The 21,111-nt window shown below is 38.1% G+C and overlaps 1 protein-coding gene across 5 annotated transcripts in view; it reads right to left on the bottom strand.

Annotated features, from left to right (window-relative positions):
- The window catches only part of plppr1 (phospholipid phosphatase related 1), a 39,967-nt gene extending 22,138 nt beyond the window's left edge, over positions 1–17,829 (bottom strand). Inside the window, exons 1-3 of one of the 5 annotated variants that reach the window (XM_077542876.1) lie at positions 17,629–17,829; positions 10,389–10,572; positions 4,602–4,711 (exon numbers count right to left, since the gene is read on the bottom strand). In XM_077542876.1, the coding sequence (XP_077399002.1) occupies positions 4,602–4,661 (60 nt within the window). In that variant the 5' untranslated portion in view covers positions 4,662–4,711; positions 10,389–10,572; positions 17,629–17,829. The remainder of the gene's footprint in view (positions 1–4,601; positions 4,712–10,388; positions 10,573–17,628) is intronic. The other 4 variants (XM_077542875.1, XM_077542877.1, XM_077542874.1 and 1 more) reach the window with 4 other exon arrangements.
- Between the last annotated feature and the right edge of the window lie 3,282 nt (positions 17,830–21,111).

Raw genomic sequence — 21,111 nt, 5'->3', positions numbered from 1 at the left:
AATGCATGACCTGCTTGAAATGAGAAGCAACAATGGTGGATGAAAGAAGAAAATTATAGTCACTTTCTAAACTTGAACGCTGAACACAAATACAAAATTGGTGCTCGCTGATTTGAATGATTTATCAGCTGTAATGCATTTTCGGAACTTACAGAGGGAAAGGCAACATGCATGCAATTAATTTAAATCAGATGGTAGAGTAGAAAGTAAAAAAAAAAGTGGCGATTAGATTTTTCTGTATGTGGCTCTCAGAGGAGAAAATTTGGACGCCCTTGTGTTAAAAAAAATTATAGGTGTATAAGAAAAGTTAATTTGTGTCTATTATTTTCTTATGTCACATGTTTGAAATCATTCATTCTGTCCTAAGTCGTTTTTGGTTCCCTCTTGCTTTGACATCATTTCAGGTCTGTTTCCTGTTTTTGTCATTAGTTGGGTTTCCATCCACCCATTTTTACTCGAATTTTCAAGAAATGCGAAAATAAAACTGAATGGAAATGCTAGAAATTTGAATTTTGGCTATGGAAACAGTTTTTGCGAATAAACGCTGACAAGATCGGATACACGTTGCACGTTTTGACTGGATATTATGTCACATGTACGTTTGTAAGTTACAAAGCAATGGCGGACGATAAAGTTATGTATGTTTGGGGGTAACGACGAAACTGAAATATTTGTGGAATTAATTAAAGAAGTGAATATGAATGCTATTTTAGATGGAAAACAGCAAAGCAACGCTACGGTTTATCGAGAATTACAAAAGCAAACTCGCTTCCTGGTCTTCTTCTTCTTTTAAATTACTGGTGGATCACATCTCTATGTTGTATACCGCCACCTACAGGGGCGGAGTCCCCTCGCAATATTCGCAAAAGAAACGGGCATAAGTCGCTTGTCCGTTTTGGGTATTTTCACAAAATTTGCTTAAAAATTTCAAAACATTTGGATGGAAACCTGACTAGTGACTTTGTTTTTGTTTTCAGTGATGACTGAGCGTCGTCAGGTGTGCTGGTCTCCTCACACAGCTGCTTTGTATCATCAATCACCCTCAGTATTTAAGCCCTGGCCTGACTGACCTCCTCGTCAGAACCACTTGTCATTTCCACGGTGCTGTTTGCATACGCTGCCTAAAATCATTCGCAGTTTTGGTTGAACTTTGACATTGCTCCTAGTTGATACTAGTGATTTTCTTGTTTGTTGCTTTGGTATTTTTGAGAAGTGCTTTCCTGGGTACTCTCAGTGCTTTTTGTTCTTCCATTTTCAGAACTCAGCTGCCACGCTTAGTCATTTATCTGTTTGTTTGCTACTTTGTTTGGTCATTATTTTGTTTAATAAAGTTTGTTTTGTTATTAAGAAGTCAGTGTCCGCTTCTGGGTCCGAAGCCTGCCCTTAAAGCATTCCTTCAAAAAAAAAACAAAAAAACAAAACAGAAAATAGCTTCCTATTAAAAGCAGCAGTTGACACAAGCGTTAACAAAACTCGATTTAATTTGTTAGTCCGCAAATGAAACTCAGGGATGATATCGATTATGGATATCACAATATTGATCAAGTGTCTCTTCCCCAGTTCCCTCCCAAATTCCATTGGTATATAACCACGCCCACAGGGAAGTTCAGCATCCATCTGCTCCTTTAATTAATTCCCCCCGTCTTCCTTCCACCTCACTTCATTACACCTTACTCGTCTCCTTTCATCCCACCTCCCTTGTGGTGCTCATTCTTATTTCTCATTAGAATTTGTATGCCGCTTTCATCTCATATTATATTTCAGCAAAAAGGAAATGGCAAAAGGCAGCAACGAACATTGCTCATGGGGCTCGGAAAGGAAAGAAGTGACAAACGGCCATAAGCTGTCAACACTGCCATTGGGGCAAAACTTCACAGGCCAGCTGCTCCACTCTGGATGGGGTTTTATGTCTTGGTCATGTGACAAGAGGGGGGGGGGGGGGTCCGATGTGTTTGTGGCAGGCAGCTTGAGTGTGCGAGTTAACAGCAGATCAGCAGCAACAACCATTCATTCATCTATCCTTCTATTTGGTCTGTCTCCTAGTATTTAGTCCTCGCTCATTTTGGCGAAAAATGTGAACTTGACATTTGACCTTTTGCAAGGACTTAAGCAAATTAGTTTCTGTTTCTGCCAAGTTGGCTGCGTTCACGGCCACAACAGCGCAAAACTATACTCAATTGTGGCAAGCTAATTGCGTCTACAGCAATACCAAAACTTGGTCTAGCCTGCCCCTGCGCAGATGTACGCGGGTGAATACGGAATGTATAGAAACACATCTTAACTCTTTCACTGCCATTGACGGCTATAGACGTCAAAAATTCATTTGAACTATTTCTGAGTTTCACATTTTTTTCCACTTTTGTTAACAAGAGTATGAAAACCTAGAAAAACTAATTTATTGTATATTTAGAACAGATATCAAATTTGTGATTAATCGTGAGTTAACTATTGAAGTCATGTGATTAATAACAATTTTAAAAATGTAATCGTCTTATGTCCTTAAATGCAAAAAGAAAAGATGATTAAAAATTAGGGGCGTCAGACGATTAAATTTTTTTATTGTAATTAATCGCATGACTTCAATAGTTAACTCACGATTAACCACAATTTTTTTAAATGTACAATAAAAAAATTCTAGGTTTTCATAATCTTGTTAACAAAAGTGGGGAAAATTTTGAAACTAATAGAAATAGTTCAAATGAATTTTTGACGTCTATAGCCGTCAATGGCAGTGAATGAGTGAATTAGCAGGAACTGTTTGTTTATTGTCATCAAGACTTAAAGGTCTTATTGGTTTGTGTTTTACAAGCACTCTAGCTGCCATTTTTTTCCAAGCGTCTGTCTGTTTGATGTGAACGTTTGCATTCATTTCAGTGTCAACACCGAATCATTTGGAGCTTTTGGCAGGCTTTACCAACTACGCTATGTTAATCCTCGGATGTTGTCATCAACACGATTAACAGTCACTTATTGACCTCTGTCTTGTAACCAAATACCCTAATTAAACTCATTGCATAGTCGTGATTAGCAATGTCCAAATGAAACCACACACTGAGTTCAAGCCAAGACGCTTGAACGCCGCGGAATGAGCTAAATGTCGTACAATGAAGTCAAGCTGTGAAGCAGACAACAGAACCACATTTTATAGAGGCAACGGTGCTTCAAATGCGTCTGGGTTCTCTTTTAACGTCAAGGCAAGCTGCAGAGCAATGTCACACATGGTTTGACTCAATCTGTCTGTGTTGTAACCGTCTGCAATACAACACCACTGTAGTCGTATCTCTCATCTTTTTTTTTGGCGCTACGCCTGCAAAACGATCAAATGCAGTACAGTTGAGTTTGGATAGATTGTAGTCTTTTAATACAATGCTTTTACCTGACTAATCCGTTGAGTTGAACTGAGTTAAAATTAACAAGATGTACTGTACTGTAAAAAAAAAAAAACGAGTGTGATATTAATTTGTGTTGAGTTTTTTTTTCTGCCACTAGATGGCATAACTGCATTTGTAAGACATTGGTGACAGCTCAGTGTATTTTTCTTTTCATTTTAAGAGCTATCTCACGTTAACATGAAGTAACTTGTGAAATTTTGCACATTTGAAAAAATTGTAAAATACAACTTGACGCCAGTCTCCACAAATATATGCATTATTATTATATTTATTACTGCTAACTTTTGAGGCGGATGTGTCTGTTGCATTGCGACTGGAATCCCCTCGGTGCAGGCTTTCCAAGTAAGGGTGGTCGTTAATCGCGCGTCCAAAAAAAAATTGTGGTGTTAAAAGGAACTTTAAATTAAATTAAAAACTCAAAATTAACACACAAATTTTGACACCCCCAATAAAATAATAATATAATCCTGTCCTCACAGGAATTTTATAAGATATTGTGGGGAAAGTTATTAGCAGGAGAGAGTCAAACACATTGAGTGTAATCATTCCGTGTCCAAGTGTAAAATTTTAAAAAATCATCCAGTAAATTCAGTGTGCAAAACTCACACATTGACATATACATTTTTCTATGTTATTTGGGGTCCTTGGTTGCTGTCTGGGGGGGGGTGAAAAGAGATGCACAACTGTCATGTGATTCTTACATAACAAGCGCAAAGGCTGCCCTGAATGCAAGGTGGAGCTCCGTGAAAAAAAGAAACTAAAACTAAAATACACACGAGATGCGTATTATGTATCCCGGCGCGTGCCAGGAGGGAAGACTGACCGAAAGTGAGGAGGAAAATGATGGAGGATTTCTCTCAGGGAAATATGAATGTAACTAATATGCGGTGGTGGGGGCTGGAGAAAGAAGCACAGAGATTTGTGTGGGCACCCTGAGACATCCCTCTGATTTAAGACCCTCCGCTACAAGGTAATTAAATATGGAGGTTGGCACACACATTCTGCTTTGCACTCATCCCAACACTTCATGCTCCACTTAGCCGTTTACAATTTTCCCGACAAGGTCATTTTGCTAATGGTTAAATATCTCTCTGGAGCGCACACAATCTAATCTCACACGAATCGCCCCGATCCCCAATTCCAATTCATTCGCATTCAGTGTGTGCATTTTCATGGTTTGTCCACGTCGGACTTGGCGCGACTTCTCACCTCCACAAAAATGAAACACGGGATGATGGAGTAGCTGCGCAGGATGTGGTTGGACGCCATCTTGTCTCCCCTCAGGAGACCTCTCCTCTCAGGATTCACAACACCTCACTCTGTGAAAGACATCGCACGTCAATGCTGATCTAATAAGAAAGTCAGAGTCGCGTAGTAGTTCAAGGGTTCCTGCAGGCAGCACAATGAATTTAATGCATTTTAAGGACATTTTTAACATATGCATATACTCTTTATATCAGGGGTGGGCAAACTCGGTCCTCGAGGGTCGGAGTCCAGCAGGTTTTGGATGTTTCCCTTCTCCAACACACCTGATTCATATGATCAGCTCTGCATAAGCCTGATGACGATCCTGTTCATCGGAATCAGCTGTGTTGGCGGAGGTAAACCTCTCAAACCCGCAGGGCTCCAGCCCTCGAGAGGTCGGAATTGTCCACCCCTGCCAGGCAAAATTACGATTTTAATCGATTAATAGCATGATTTGATCTGTTGTAAATGTACAATGTTTTTCATAGTTTTTCATACTCTTGTTAATTAACATAAAACTGGACAAATATGGTTAACAAATATAACAGTGCTTGTATCTTTTAGTTCATTCAGACACTAATTTAAAGTAAGTAATTCATAAAGTTACTTGAAGTAATTTTCTGCCACTAGTTGGTATTAACGTTTCATATTGGACATTGGTAACAGAAGCAATAAAAAAAATATATTTTCAAATTCAGAGGAATCAGAATTTAAAACATGAAGCAACTCATGGACTCCAGGCCACTTTGTAAATTGCAACTAGTCACCAGTCCCCAGAAATACTGTACATTTATATATTTTTAATTATCACATTTATTATTACTAATTTGTGTTTTAGTGACTCCTTTGCACAATGTTGTATGTAAAATAAAGCATGAAAAACAATGTTTTTACATGAATTTTGCTTAAATAATTAATGCTCTGGACATCGTATGTAATATTTTTAAAGCCTTTTAAGACCTTAATTTCAGCAAAATCAGCATTAATGACTTTTTTATCATTTTTAATGGCCCGCAGAAACCTTGCAGTTGCTTGGTTGGAGTAGTGTGGAAAATCAGCTTCGATGTGGCCTAGCTGGAATGATAGAAAGGTTTTTCCTTATTGCTGATTTGAAAGACTTCTGGTAGTTACAGAAGCAGTAACCGTCTTCAAATACACATGATTGTGTCTATTGAATGTAATATGATACAAAGCTAAATCAAAGGTGACCTTGAAACATCATAAGAGGCCTCCCCAAACATCTGCGCGTTAACATTTGAGCTGCTTCTCCTTGGCCTCAGCGGCACAAAAGAACAAACAGAGCAGCTCAAATGTCCTTTCAAACTGAACTAATTTCCTTCTGGGGACTCTCAAGAGCTGCCCCGGACAGCTGCAAGATGTCGTCTCGCAACCGTGCCTTTGTTGACCCAAGGGTCATCAACTTGGGTGACCTCTCCCTAGGATGAGAACCTCACACTAAAAAAAGATTTCAACTCCACTGAGGCTGAGTTTGACTTCATATCTGTTGCAAACAGGCATAGTAACTGTTTCAAATAGCCCAGAGTAATGTCCCATAGCTTTTAAGTACACGGCTCAAGAAGCAGCCATGGTCATCGGGCTTGCCAGGTTCCTGTGAATAAAGTTAGAGTGTTGCTGCTGATGACTGGCCATTACTCTTTATATCACTGCATCAATACATCACTATACAGCCTTACTGAATAGAAAATAGAAAAACACATAGCCCTCGCTGATTTAAAATGACTTGTAGACACAAAAATTGGAAAAATATTTACTTGTCATTTAATTTGAGCATTTGCTAAGCTATCAATGCCGTGTGCTCATTTCTTTTATAAGATTCAGGAAATATACAATCGTGAATCAGTCTGAAAAACACTACAGGTGGCCATTCTATAAGACACGGGAAATATATGTGACTTAAAGTATGTGCAAGTGGCCTCGAAAAAGCTTGGAAGGTTCAGAGCTCTACAGTGTACAGCTTCCGAACGCTAGCTATGCTAGCTAGCTATACACAGCTCTACAGTGTACAGCTTCTGAACGCTAGCTATGCTAGCTAGCTAGCTAGCTAGCCAAAGCTCTACAGCGTAGAGCGTCTGAACTGGTGTCTGTTTTTTTTTAAACAGACAATAAAGAGCCACTATCTGTGTCGTATATAAAAACACAGCAGAAAATAATCTCCTGGCAGAAGTAGCAGTAGTATGTAGAAAAGAACATAAAAGAAAAACGCCAACTAGAGTGCAACATATACAGAAAAGTATCATCCCAGCATTGTTTCATTTAAATCCGGCAGCTGAAGGAATTATGTAATCACTCTTGGATGCCTGTCAGGGATTTTTTTTTTCTTTTCTTGGTATGAGCTTCTTTTTAGAGCATGAGGTTTGTTGTTAACCTACTTAAAAAGGAAAGCAAGAGTGAAGCATTCCTAATTCCTCTTTTGCCAACTTAATGTTTTATTTTTCTTGACGGTCGTGTTCTATCAAAAAAAACTGAACATAAATTCAATTTATAATACTTCTTGCAGCTAATACAAGAACAGAAATTGTACAAGAACCTTCCTTTGTGTCATTTAGCACTATTTAGTCACAGTTCTACAAACAATAGAGAACACGCAACTGCCCCCCCCCCCCCCCCTCCCAAATTGAGTCATTAGATGCAGGCGAGACAGTGATGATGATGAGGCTTAATCAGTCCCTAAGTGCTTGTCCCATCTCATTGCAACACTAAATCCAGGAACATCACGCTGACACTGGATGGCGGCAACCTGACCGTCACTCTCACATCTGTCCCGAGACAAAGCATGAAGGACACCAACATCTGCTGATGTCAGTATACCAAACACCCACAAGCTACAAAACATCTGGCCAAGTCACACTTATTCTCACACCTAAACAAAGAGCTTGGCAGATTTGAAACATCACCTTATTATGTTTGTAAACAAGCTGTCGTTTCAATTTGAATGTTGCTAGCGATGCCGAGCTCGTTTGCCGATCACGATGTCGTTTTCTCACAGTCCACTAAAACTGCAAGCATTCACCTCAAATGACATGTAAATTGAATTGCGCTCCGCACATTCTTGGAAAATGCCGCTGCTAGACATTCATTGGATCCGTCTCAGCGCACTTCAACGGTGTAATCGGCCTCTCGTGGCTCAGTGTCGGTTCGTATTACGGCAGGTAGCGATATGAGTAGGAGTTCTCGTGCTTTGGAAAAATTCATCCTGATTCAAATGCACCCAAATGCTTCATTTGAATTTATTAGTCAAATATTCATGCCCGCCATCAAAATGATTTAACAGTTGGAAAACAAGCAGCGTTTTTAGACAAATTTGTTTCTAACTACATATTCATTCTTGGTAAAGTTACAACAAAAAATTTAATATATTATATACAGTATTAGTAGTTATTTTGAAAGCTATTTACAACATGGATGTCTCTAAATTTTAATGTACTGCATCAATGCAAATTATCTGCTAATCTTAAATCTACCTGAAATGTAATATCACTTAATACTTAATAGAGAAAGACCGATATTCTTTTTTTTAAGTGCCGATACCGATGGTGACTATTAATAGTCAAGGAGGCCAATAACCGATATTTGAAACCAATATTTATTTTCAGTTATTTTTTTAAAAAGGGGGGGAGTACTGGCGTAAAAAAAAAATTTTAAATACAAATACCAATTTTGACTTTGACTTTCATACAGCATGATTGCTTATTGGAATTTTTTTTTACAGACATCAAAATTTAGAAGGTTTTTTTAATCTTAGACAATAGACTTCATTTTAAATTTCTAAAAAAATAATAATAATAATTGTTCAGGGAGCTCCCAAGGTCATCAGTACGTCTTATAAAGTTAAATGGAAACTTAGTTTTCTACAGTAAATATTTTTTTCCAAAATTTTCAAAATACCTGAAATCTTAAAGTTTCACATTTCTTTTTTTTTAATGTAAAAAAAAACAAAAGGATCAGAAGGTTCCCAGGGTCAGCAGCATCTCTTATAAAGTTAATAGTTCCCTGAGATTAAAATTGTTTTAATTTACCTTTTATTTTCCGTCAGATTTTGAAAAAAGGCAGATACCGATATTCATCAAAATGCCCAATACGGGCATTGATAAGACGATTATCGGTCTATCACTAATATTTAAGTCCATCGATTTAAAAAAAAAAAGTTACAAATTCAGACATCCACACTTTTTTTTTTACACCAAAATAACAAACAAACAAAAACATCACATTCAGTAATTGAGTGTAAATCAGAGCACTGATTTAGCTTAGCTTCATGTCCCCAAGTGACTTCAACTTGTTGAGACAAGACAATTCAAGCAGGATGATGATGTGTTATAATCACAGTGAGCTGTCCCTCTCAACTAGCATCACATTATTTCACCGCGGTAATTATCTTACCCGAAGAATATTTATATCATTGTGGTCAAATGACCGCAAAACAAGCCTGCAAAAACTTCAGGTAGCTTCTAATGATGCTTTCAAAATTCTGCTGAGGGAAACTGCAAGCCATGTTGAGAACTATTATATATCAATTTAGAAGTCGGCTGAACAAATCAGAGAATTCCATAATCATGGCTTTGACTAGCATCGAATTGAAGCACTACACGGTATTTGTCTAAAATTTGGAAGCATTGGTATGTTAGTCTCCTCTTTGAGTTCTTAAAGTGTTTTTTACTAATTGCATTGTAAATATGTTGCGAATGGTTCTTTTATGTGTCTTTTGTACTATTTTTATGTAATGTATTTATTTATTTTTTGCATTTTTCTGGACCTTTTTGAAATTGTAATAACGTTTATTATTATTATTATTATTATTATTATTCCATTTCCTTAAGTTTTTTATTATTATTATTATTATTATTTGTCTTCATATTATAAGTCAAACAGTAATGCAAACATTCAAAGGCAGTACTTTGAGCTGTGAGGTTGTACAATGTGTCATTTAAAAGGAAAGTCAACCCAATAAAAAAATGTCTTAACAATAATATGTTGTATGCGTCTCCAATGGCATTCTGATTAACATTGTGTTTGTGAAATATGAAATTAGCAGCAAAATTCACCCGTTCTTATCCATTTCAGGGGGCGGCCATTTTGCCACTTGCTGTCGACTGAAAATAACATCACAGTTGCCCGGGTAACGACCAATCGCAGCTCGCTTGTTTTTGAGTTTGGTCATGTGAGGTTTACAAGCTGAGCCGTGATTGGTCGTTACTAAAGCCCTGAGCAACTGTGATGTATTTTACAATTGACAATTTTACAAATGGTTCAAGTTACACAATTAATATTTTCTGCTCTCCAAGTACAAGTTTGATATGTATTATGGCAGCATGGAATCGCTAATAATTGCTATCTCTGTACATATTTGTATAACTGTTGTCGATCAATATTCCAAGACACTAGAAACTTTCAAATGTTCAATGATTTATTTATTTATTTTTACTACAAATGTAAACTGCTCTCATGGTATTAAAATATGAAATTGTGCAGACAGAATTTAAAAAATGGGGGGGGAGTTAAACTAATAGAAATGTCTCAAATGAATTTTTGACGTTTATAGCCGTCAATGGCAGTGAATGGGCTAATTAAGAAATTTGTGATGAGGGTGCACTAATCATAAGTGAGTTTACACTAAATCCAATAATATCTTCAACACGAGAGCAGCCTTCAGGCTCCGGTAAAGTCACAACATGGCACAGTTGCACTTCAGCGTAGTGAGTATTGACATATTTCTTCTACCCTTCAACTAACCTTCAGGACATCACGAGGTTTAAAACCCTTTTTCTTGAAATCGCCGGGGCTGAAAGGTGATCAGACAGTCGTCCCGGAGGCGAGCTCATCAAACCAGGAGCCTGCAGGCCCTGTCACGTTTCATCAGCTTCGTCCTCGCCGCTCAGCCAAGCTGCAACGACTTTGTCAAAACGTCGCTAGCTCCCTGTGAGAGTGGGCAAGAACTGACTGTAAAATATGGAGTGCGGCAATATCCGATTCAACATCTCCTCGTCTCCAGCTGACATCGTCTCTCCATGAAGATCAACTGCAACCATGACAGAGCTGGCTGTTGCTTCTTTCTTTTTTCTTTCGCAACCATTTTTAAAAGGAGACATTACGCATTTGTTTCACTATTTTAAAAAGTTCCCAGGTGGCTTCATAACATGTCTTTATAACAGAATCCTGACTGTAACTGTGAAGCTGATGTGAGGCTCCACAAACACAGAATGGATTCTATTTTCCCTCATGGAGGCAGCACTTCATTACCAAAACATCACTCAGCAGACGTGAGCATGTGGCAACAACTTCAGATGTTTGTTTTTTTTAATTCAGTTAATCCATCGCTTATTCAATTGATCAATGGACTAACTGGATTCATTTGAACTCATTCACTGCCATTGGCGGCTATAGACGTCAAAAATTAATTTGAATAATTTTTATTAGTTTTCCACTTTTTCCGCTTTTGTTAATAAGAGTATGAAAACCTAAAAAAATACATTTAGAACAGATATAAAATTTGTGGTTAATCGTGAGTTAATTATGGAAGTCATTGATTAATTACAATGAAAAAAATTAATCGCCTGACGCTATTTAAAAAAAAGAAAAGATTATTAAAAATTAGGGGCGTCAGGCGATTAAAATTTTTAATTGTATCGTTTTGTAATTAATCGCATGACTTCACAAATTTTATATCGGTTCTAAATGTACAATCAAAAAAATTATAGGCTTTCACACTCTTGTTAACAAAAGTGGGAACAAAATGTTAAACTAATAGAAATAGTTAAAATGAACTTTTGACGTCCATAGCCGTCAATGGCAGTGAATGAGTTCATGTTTGCATTAAAGTCTATTACAAAAGCCTTTTTTCCCTGAACCAGTGATTGGTTGTTATTTTGGACTTCATATTCGTGTAGTGATTAGAGAGAGTAAAAAAAAACGATGTTTGCAAATGTATAATTTTGATTAAACACAGAAAATAATCAATGCAGCTCTGCCTACCTGTTGACTGTTGACTGTTGATGTTGCGTTTTACCTCAGCAAAATAAATATTTTAATATAATATAAAATTATATTATAAATTATTTTATTATTTATTATTATAAATATAATATATATTTAAAAATTACAATATAAAATAAATAACACTTACGTAAAGCCACCACTTGCTAATTTAAGCATCCAATTTTTGCATGCTAAAAATAAAGCAAGCTTGTGTGACAAAGTGTATTTATACTGCAGGCTATACATTCAATGTGAAATAATTATACGGCAGAAAAATGTCCACAAGTCCTTTTCCATTCCTCATTTGCACTTCACACACTCTAGTGCAGACAGAACTGTCCCATGGCTGCCTCTCTTGCCAATGGAGCATCTTTGCCGCTATAAATAGTATGTTTCATTCCTCCCCTGTGCTTTTTTGAGGTTGATTCATGTTTGAGTATGTTGCTTTTTCTCACGCCACGAGGCAAAAAAAAAAAAATGTTTGCTTATGAACATAGATCCTTAAAAAACAAAAACAGTGCAACTTCTGTTAAAGGAGATGTAAGATTTCTGATAGGGGTACCTCAAATATTTTTTGCCGCACACTTCTGTAGTTTAGCATATGACTTTATTTTTTATTTTATTTTTTTAAATTTTTTTTAGCAAACCATCATGTGTCATACTGTATATCTTTATAATGCACTGGTTTCCCTACCAAGCGTTTTCAGTGATTTCTGTACGTCAGTGTGCACGGGGATTTGACCACGATGTCTTCTGTATGTGAAAACGCAAAAAAAAAAAAAAAAAAAGAGTTTTACCGTTGGTGTTAATATGTGTGTGTGTGAGAAAGACAACACTGCAAAGTGCTTTGAATTCCATGTAGGGACATGAAAAATACATGACAACATTGAGTCTAACAGGCGCAGCAAAGTGGCTGTGAATATCGCCCGCAATCTCAGGTAGGAATCGGGAAAAAAAAAATCTACGATTTAGGTGACAACCTAAAGTGCATTAGTTTGAAGTGACGGATATGATCATTTAAACATTCAAAATGAGGATCGAATATGGCTGTTACATTGAAATGCGTTCAGGCTATTATATTTTGTGACGTGCAGTCAAATAAATCCGAAAGGGGTTTGTCCTGCATCCCCAAAATGATGACTGGTGGTAAACAACTGCAGGTAGCTTTGCATAATGTATGAATAAAAACCAAATGAGGGAGAAATACATTTCCTCAAGCACTCAAAAGTCCACTTATTTATGCCTTTCCTCAGTGGGAACAGATTATTCACAATGTGCCCTGGAACTCCTATCAAGAAGATCCATCAAACTCTCAGCTAGCTGTCAGCTCATCAACAGCACGACCACGCTGCACCCACATGCCCGTCGGTACGAGATAAAGACTTATATCCTTTCCAATAGATAGACTTCATCAACACCTGAGGCCAGCTACAGCCTGAGATACATCATTTTTATGAAACACAGGGAGTCGTTTACGTCGTTTGGGCTTTACGGCGGCCCGTGGCTCGTCCTCAGCGCCTTCTTTTTTTGGTTAATTTCCCACAGTAATCACGCCATTTTTAAGTTATTTAAAGTTGCGTTGTTGTTTGAATAGACCCTTCTAGCTCCGCCTCCTGGAGGACAAGCCCCCCCCATAACAAATGAATGTAGCGAGCGTTTTTGTTAAAAGGTGGGAAATTACTACATTACTGCGACTCATTGAAACCAGCCGTTTGTAGACGCTAGCTACAAAAAAAATGGAGTTGGTTGGAGGGCAAAGTGGAAGTGGAAACTTAAAGTATGTTGTTTTTGGTTGAAACAGAACATCAATCACTACTTTCATGGTGTAAATTGTTATTCGTTAAATTGTTTGTCTGGTCTTGCTGTATATCGAAGTCTTCAAGCTATGTTAGCTTGCTAGCTGCTAACAAACAGACCGCACGTTTACAACACATTCCTCAGCCTGAGTTAAAGTTTTGTGGTAATCGTGTTAAATCGTTAACTTTGTGTTCAAAATTACTTGATTACTCATGCAAAAAAAAAAAATTATTAATCATTGTTTCGCTAAAGATAATATAGTATGACATCTGCCTGGAATTTACAATCGGAGGTTAATGTTATGACCCACTGTATATGAAAAAGAGAAAAACTACCTGATATAAAATGATCTGAGAATATCCTCGTACTTTTAGTGGGTGCAAAGCAGTTGCGTCGTAGTTTGGCGCTAGCCACCGCGCTCGTCTTTCACTCCTCACTGTCTTCCGCCTGGTTTTGAATCACTGCCGGCGGCCGAAAGAATGATCTCATCTCTCTTTGAGCAATTAGAGCATCCGTAGGTTCGTCATAGGATTGGTCGCTGATTTATCAACTGTTTGACCTATTTTCTAGGTCACGCTGATTGTTGACTGTTGACGTCACACGAGACGGCTCGGTTACACTGATCTGAATAATATGACTGGATAGCCGAGACACAGGGCGGCCATCTTGCTCCTTCCATCTCGCGAGCAGACTACTGTATAAACTATACGGTATACATACAGATTAGACATATACATCAAATTTAAAACATCATAAATCATCAACAGTGTGAACGTGTGAGTGCATGAATAATGTAGCCATTCCGTTGTAAAGCGTCTTTGAGTGTCTAGAAAAGCGCTATATAAATCGGATGCGTTATTATTATTATTATTATTATTAATTATTATTGTTGTTATTATTATTATTATTACTAAGTACTGTCGCAAATGTTCTCCAATTTCGATAGAGTAAATGTATAGGATCGTCTACCGAGAAACGTTTCTTGGGAGGAGCAACATGGCGGCCTCGCGGCTTCAAAAGTCTTGGCCTGTCGGCCATCCAGTCATATATTCAGATCAATGGGTCTATTAGCTCCGTTCTGCCGTGAATGTCCGTGCGGAAACACAAAATATCGGTTCCGGCTCTTCCGGGTCGCGCAAATATGTTTTTTTTAAATTACTTTACAAAGTATTTTGATGTAAATATCAACTTTAACAGGGAAATCCGGCTTAAGTCAAAATCCGGGTTACATCGCCAGCGTGGGAACGGAACTCTTGTTCTCTCCCAGTTGACCAGTCCAGTCAGTTGTGTTGCCTTCACAAACAGATGGCATCATTCAGGGTATTGGACCTTAGACAAAGATATTAGCTCAAATGAACAGAGTGCTGTATAATGGTAGAGAGCCTTTAAAAGGCTTTAAAGGATTAAAAAATTGACAACCTGAAATTATGTTTCATATCAAGGCTTCAAGCCTAAAACCGACTTATGAACCGGCTAAACAATTCCTAATGTGTTCCTTTCCCTCTTAAAAAAAAACATTCAACCAGAAACCCTCATTCTCCACGAACAGCTTCTATCTCACCTTCGGGCCTATCAATCCCAGAAGGGATCGCTGACAGATCTATTACCCAATCAGGAAAATTCGACTGCCTAAATGGCACTGCCCACCCCCACACGTACATCTAGAAGTAATCAAATACCTGCTATCACTAAATCATTCGTGCGTGTGTGGGTTTAATAATGTAATGTGTGTGTGATCAATAACCAGCCTCTGTCAGGGCAAAGGTCACGCCTTCCTGCAGTCAAAGTGTGTGTCTGGTGTGCATTTAAGGAAGGCAATCTATTATCTCGAGTAACACTATTTTGAGGGGAAAAATGCAAAAAAAAGGACAATAAAATCTCACTTTACTGTTCTGTGCGTGTTATCATCATAAAATGATAATAAAATTACAATTGTAATTAATGATACAAACGTCAGGAGACAATGAAACGGGTTAAGATATATCATTTAAGGACAAAAAACTGCTGTTTATGACCTCACAAACAAAAATCACCATTAACGTGGGTGGGAGGATGAAACTGATGCCATAATGACATCAGATGCACAAAACATTATTAGACATTTTAAATGTGAGTCCATCTATGTGAGACATTGATGCATTATATAAACATATATTATCTAAGTACATACATACTGTAAAAGAAGAAAATATATGATTGGTGTCTCATATAAGTTGGTCTTGTTGACAGGCTCACCTGCCTGTCCCTCTGCAAACCACATTTAATTAAATACATGTAAAAATCCACCCATCCATCCATCCATTTTCAGAGTTAATCCAGTATACATGGAAATTGGAATACACCAATCCAAACAGTGACGCACAGGCAACGACATAGACTTCCAATAAAAGACATTATATTCATGCCACTGACCAAACTAATAAAGCGGCCCGTTACTTCCTCCTTCCAAAAGTCTGCTGTGTCTGAGTTTCGCCTCGTTTGTTTACCTCTGCTTGTGTATGTTTAGTTATGTGTGTGTATATATATATAGAGAGAGAGAAAAAAATATAAACGCTACGAAGAAATTCGTTAATTCAAGTTAGGCTCACTTAGCGAGTGGCAACATAAGATGGCTGCCGCGCAAATCAAGTACTTCCTGTATTCAAAAGACAGCATACCTAGCATAAAGGGCATGCGCAGAACACAAACCAATGTTCCCATTCAAAAGATCTATTCCGAGGAGAACTCAATGTATTCAAGTTAGGCTCGCTTAGTGAGTGGCAACGTAAGATGGCCGCTGCGCATACACATACTTCCTGTGCTCAAAAGACAGCATTCCCTTAAGCATAGAGCTTATGGAGGACCAAAACTGCAAAAATTCAAAATAAATAATACATTATTTTAAAAAAAAGAAAATAAATGAATACATAAATAAATAAATAAATAAAAATACAAAATAAAAATTATTCAAAAATTAAAAACAAATGTATTTATTTATGTATATACTGTAGATATATATTTTTTCTTGTTTTTATTTCCATTCATATATATATATATATATATATATATATATATATATATATATATTTATATCACTTTTAGTCATTTATTTATTTTGAATTTGGGCAGTTTTGATCCTCCATATTACACAGATCAATGTTCCGTTCAAATGATGTATTCCGATTGTGTTTATATGACCATATATTCGGGTTAGATAAAGGGGTAATTAGTTTAGTTTTAAATTTAAATTTAAATGGCTGAGTTTGCTTATATTCACGTTTTTGTGCATTTACACGGCCTTTCAAAACCTAAATATTGCGATTATTCTGGTTTTGAAAGGGTTATTGACGACATGTAAACATCTAGTCAATCACTCAAAATCTCTGTGTAATTATTTGGGCGGTTGGCGTTAATACTCCTTTGCATTTAGCAACTTTTGTATGCCCATTAAAAAGAAAATCCTGATTTAGTACAATGCTAAAACATACATTTACATCATCACGTGAAAACACACAAAGTGGATGGCAGTTCCTCCAAATTCTAATGAACCATCTCTTAAATGGGTGAAAACAAATGCAATGCACTTCTAGCTGTGAAGATGCAAAAGAGGTTGTTGCCCTGAATTAATTCCAAGGTTACAGCTCATGGGTTTCATCTTAACAGGCGTGAGATTTCAGCCTTTGAGTGATCCGAGAGGCATCAACTGCGCCTTGAGTCCACAAAGGGGGGCTGTGTTTGAGTGTGGGGGTGAGGGGGTGGGGAGGGGGAGTCAGCCTCTAGTGTTGGGGGGGGGGGGCGGGGAAAAGGGACACATTATATTCATTTAGCAGCATTTGTCGTGCAAGGAAGGCGACAAATGTGCACCGAATACGTGTGAGGGGTGCGCACATACTCCATTACTGTAAGTGTTTAGGGCGTGTTGTGGGGCTCGCATCCGCGGCCACTGTTGCACGGTGGAGAGACAGGTGTCTTCCCCTTAAATACCAACACCATCCACCCAATCATTAAAACCCCCACATTTTTTGAACACCGCCTATACGGCTGCTGAACGCGTTTTTACGCACTCGAGCGTTTTCACGGCAACCAAAAGGAGACCCTCGCGTTTAAAACCACAACTTGCCCCGGCAACAGACAATAGCGCCACACCAACCATTCTGTTTGTGTGCACGCGCGTGTTTCTCCCCCCCCCCACAACGCGCACGACATCACGGCACAAGCTTACCGCTTACCGCGATGGGATGGAGCGATATTCCAGAAAAAAGGAGAATCCATGAAAGACGGGGGAAGGTGTGAAGATGCACTCCTCTACTCCCGACTACTACGATTCCACGGGCTGCTCTGCATGCGTGGATGTGAGGGGCATCACGCGGCGTGGATGAGGACGGATGCTGTGCTTCGTCGGAGGGCGGGGACAAGACGCTCACTGGGCTCTAGTGGAGCGTGTTTAACTCGCTGGAGGGACCTTGTGTTCCGTGCAAGTGGGCTGTCTAGTCCGCCTATTCCCAGCCGGGCTGCCCTTTACAACCCCATGAAGATTCCTTGTTTTTATTCCATTGGGCTTTGTCCAGTGCGTATCCATTATGATGTGGATTTACACACTGGATGAGAACTAAGTGCAGATTTCCGCCCAAATGACATGTTCAATGAATTTGCCATCATTAAATGTATAGCCTAAACGCTTACAAGACAATTCAATTAGGAATGTTTAATAATGCTGGATTTCACTTTCCTTTCTTTTCTTTGGTCCTTCCTCGGGTCTCCTGACGACCTCACGACTCTGGCTGGAAGTGTTCGGTTTAGGTGAACGGTATGGGATTTTTTAATAGGTTTTAGGTGAATTAATGAATACACACACACTCGCACGCATGCACGCACATACACATACTCACCCACATACAAAAAAAAAAAAGGAGAGCAATGATGATGACATGTCAAATCGGTAAAATTACCGAATGAACAATACTGAGCTCTCCAAGAAAAAAGAAAAAAAAGGAATGTTTAATACCACTTTTTTCTGGGGGGGTTGGGGGGGGGGGGGGAATACCAGGACAAGTAGCCTGCTCAACTCTTGAGTAGTAACCGATCCCAGGTACCGATACTGCTAGCTAGTACTTTTGATGCATAAAATGTCCCACTCCCAAAAAGAAAGACAATTTAAAAAACCTAAGTATCACAATATAGCTTTTTTTTTCTTGAAATTGCATTAGTGGCAATTTTCTATTCTTCTAATTTCTAGTTCCTGTTTGTAAAACGGCCATATGATATCTTGGAATAATAATACCGATACGCGTCCATCTCTATTTTTAGTCATTTGTTTTTATTTGTTTCTCGTGCTTGATCATCAAAATATTGCTTTCCCTGAAAGTTGTCAGATTGTCCACTTCACAGTAGAAGGGTCCCGGGTTCGAATCTGTGTGGAGTTTGCATCCTCTCTCTATACTTGCACGGATTCTCTCCAGTTGTCTCCCACATTCCACAAACATACATTTTTGTTTCACTTAAAGGGATATTTGACTCATTGAGCAATTTTCAACCATAAGAAGATATTTTGTCTATAATTGTGACAACGTCATCATTTTTCATGTACAATTAAAACCTTTAAAAACGCATTTTTCCACTTGCTGTCGACTGAAGATGACATCACCTGTGCTGAGGAAATAAGGAACGACCAATCATGGCACACCTGTTTTCTGGGTTTGGTGCGCAAACTGAACCATGATTGGTCGTCCCTTTAAGACTTTTATTTATCATCCATGGGTACAAAAGCGAATGTTTGTCCATGTGTACCTTCTGATTGTTATGGAAAATAATTATTCAGCACATATTAGCATAACACGCACGCAAGTGCAACACCCCTGCTATCTTGTCAAAAAGCAAAAGGTAAGCAGAGCTGCAATAATTTTTGTTGTTATTATATTATTATTATTATTATTATAATATATTATATTATATTATATTATATTATATTATATTATATTATATTATATTATATTATATTATATTATATTATATTATGAAATCTTATGTGATTGGCACTGTCAGAACTGGGGTGACAGACACATGGAAGACTGTTGTGATGCACGGTGACGCTACAAAGAAGCAAGCGAAGGAAACATTGGTGTGTTCAGTGATCTAGATTCTAGATGGCACGCTACATTACACTCTGTCCTCTGTCTACCCCTCTTTCAGTCTTCCGCTTTTTCCTGCCCTGCTCACTTCTCCGAGGCCTCCCGTCACATTACCCAAACGGAGCAGAAACATTTTGGAATTGATGTTAAAAACATGAGGTGCCCTGTCTGTACATTACAATTGGGTTTGAATATCAGATTTGGTACAGATTGTGGGTAAGGTACCACAGGATTGGGTACGTTCACACGATGTAATAAAGACAAGAATTAAATGTTATTTTAGGCTTACTCCCGCAGCAAAATTATTCTGCATTACTTGCAAATGTTTTGATGGCACCCTGAGAAGAAGCCATTTATTATATTTATTCCAATGACTACATGATATATTATTCCTCCTGTGTAAGTGGTGAGCAATCGTGCAAGGTAGCATTTGTGACATTTGTGTCCAAATATCTCAGCAGGTATCAAGAAGAATACATTGAAACCTTGCATGTTTTTTTCGGCGGAATATTTGTATATTTCTGCTGTTGCGTTAAAAAAATAAAGGTCATGTGCACTCGCGTGGGGCTTTGAGATACTTTTTAAAAAAGAGAAAGGTCACATGCGGTAGTATTGCAAACGCAATTTGGTGCTTGTTTGGTTCATTAGTGTGTCAGGCATCCACTTTGAAAGGAACCGTAGTCCACTTTTTCCTACAGTGCACTCTTTGGAGTGTTTGGACAAGTTTAGTAAGCGTAAACTCTCAGTGTGAATGTGGTTTTGTTTGTCTTTTTGTAACAAGGGGGAAATGCCAAAGATATGGGGAAAACTAAGAAACCGCTAATAACCTCCACACTGTAACTTCAAATGCGGAGATACGTTTTTAAAGTCTATAAAACTTTGATGGAAAAAAACCTGCTCAAAACTTTAGCGTTTCAGTTTGAATCGTTGTCATGCATGACAATATGAGCTTTCGGTTCAAGTGAGCGTCACTGTTTTAACGCTCTGTGTTTGGCTTTTTGTGGTTGTTTTGACACGCTTATTCCAGCCTCAGCCAGGGTTGTTAAGAGAAGAACATGACAAGTGGAGAAGAATAAACTAAGGGAGTTACACGAAATAGATGGACTCTCAGGAAGAGCCGTTAGACTTTCCGAGTTTCACTTTAGTGTTTGACTCATTGAGCCATTTTCAGCTAAAAAACTTATTAACTCTTTTACCGCCAAAAACGTTTAAAGACGTATACTAAAATCCCAATGAATGCTGCCAAAAACGGTAATTGACGTTAACTGTGTTTTTTTTTTTTTTCTAAATAGGCAGTGCAGCGTCTTGTGCGGCACTGGTTTGTGAATGGGGTTTGTGAAATCCGAAAACACCCACTAACTATGGCCAGCAGATGGCAGCATTGTATTTCTTTTCAGTGGGCTCCCATTTATCAAATTACATGAAAACATGGCAGATTTTAGGAAATAGAATGTTTTCAAGGATGACGTGAATGATCAAAGCGTTTTGTCACATTTAATCTAATTCACTTAACAAAAAAATATTTGTGTCAAAGTCACAGTTGTGCAGAAAATGTATCTTTTCACAAAAAGTTTGTT

Source organism: Vanacampus margaritifer, chromosome 14, assembly GCF_051991255.1.
Source record: "Vanacampus margaritifer isolate UIUO_Vmar chromosome 14, RoL_Vmar_1.0, whole genome shotgun sequence".
NCBI lineage: Eukaryota > Metazoa > Chordata > Actinopteri > Syngnathiformes > Syngnathidae > Vanacampus > Vanacampus margaritifer.
The sequence above is the reverse complement of the archived record's forward strand: the minus strand, read 5'-3'. Positions and strand labels throughout refer to the sequence as shown.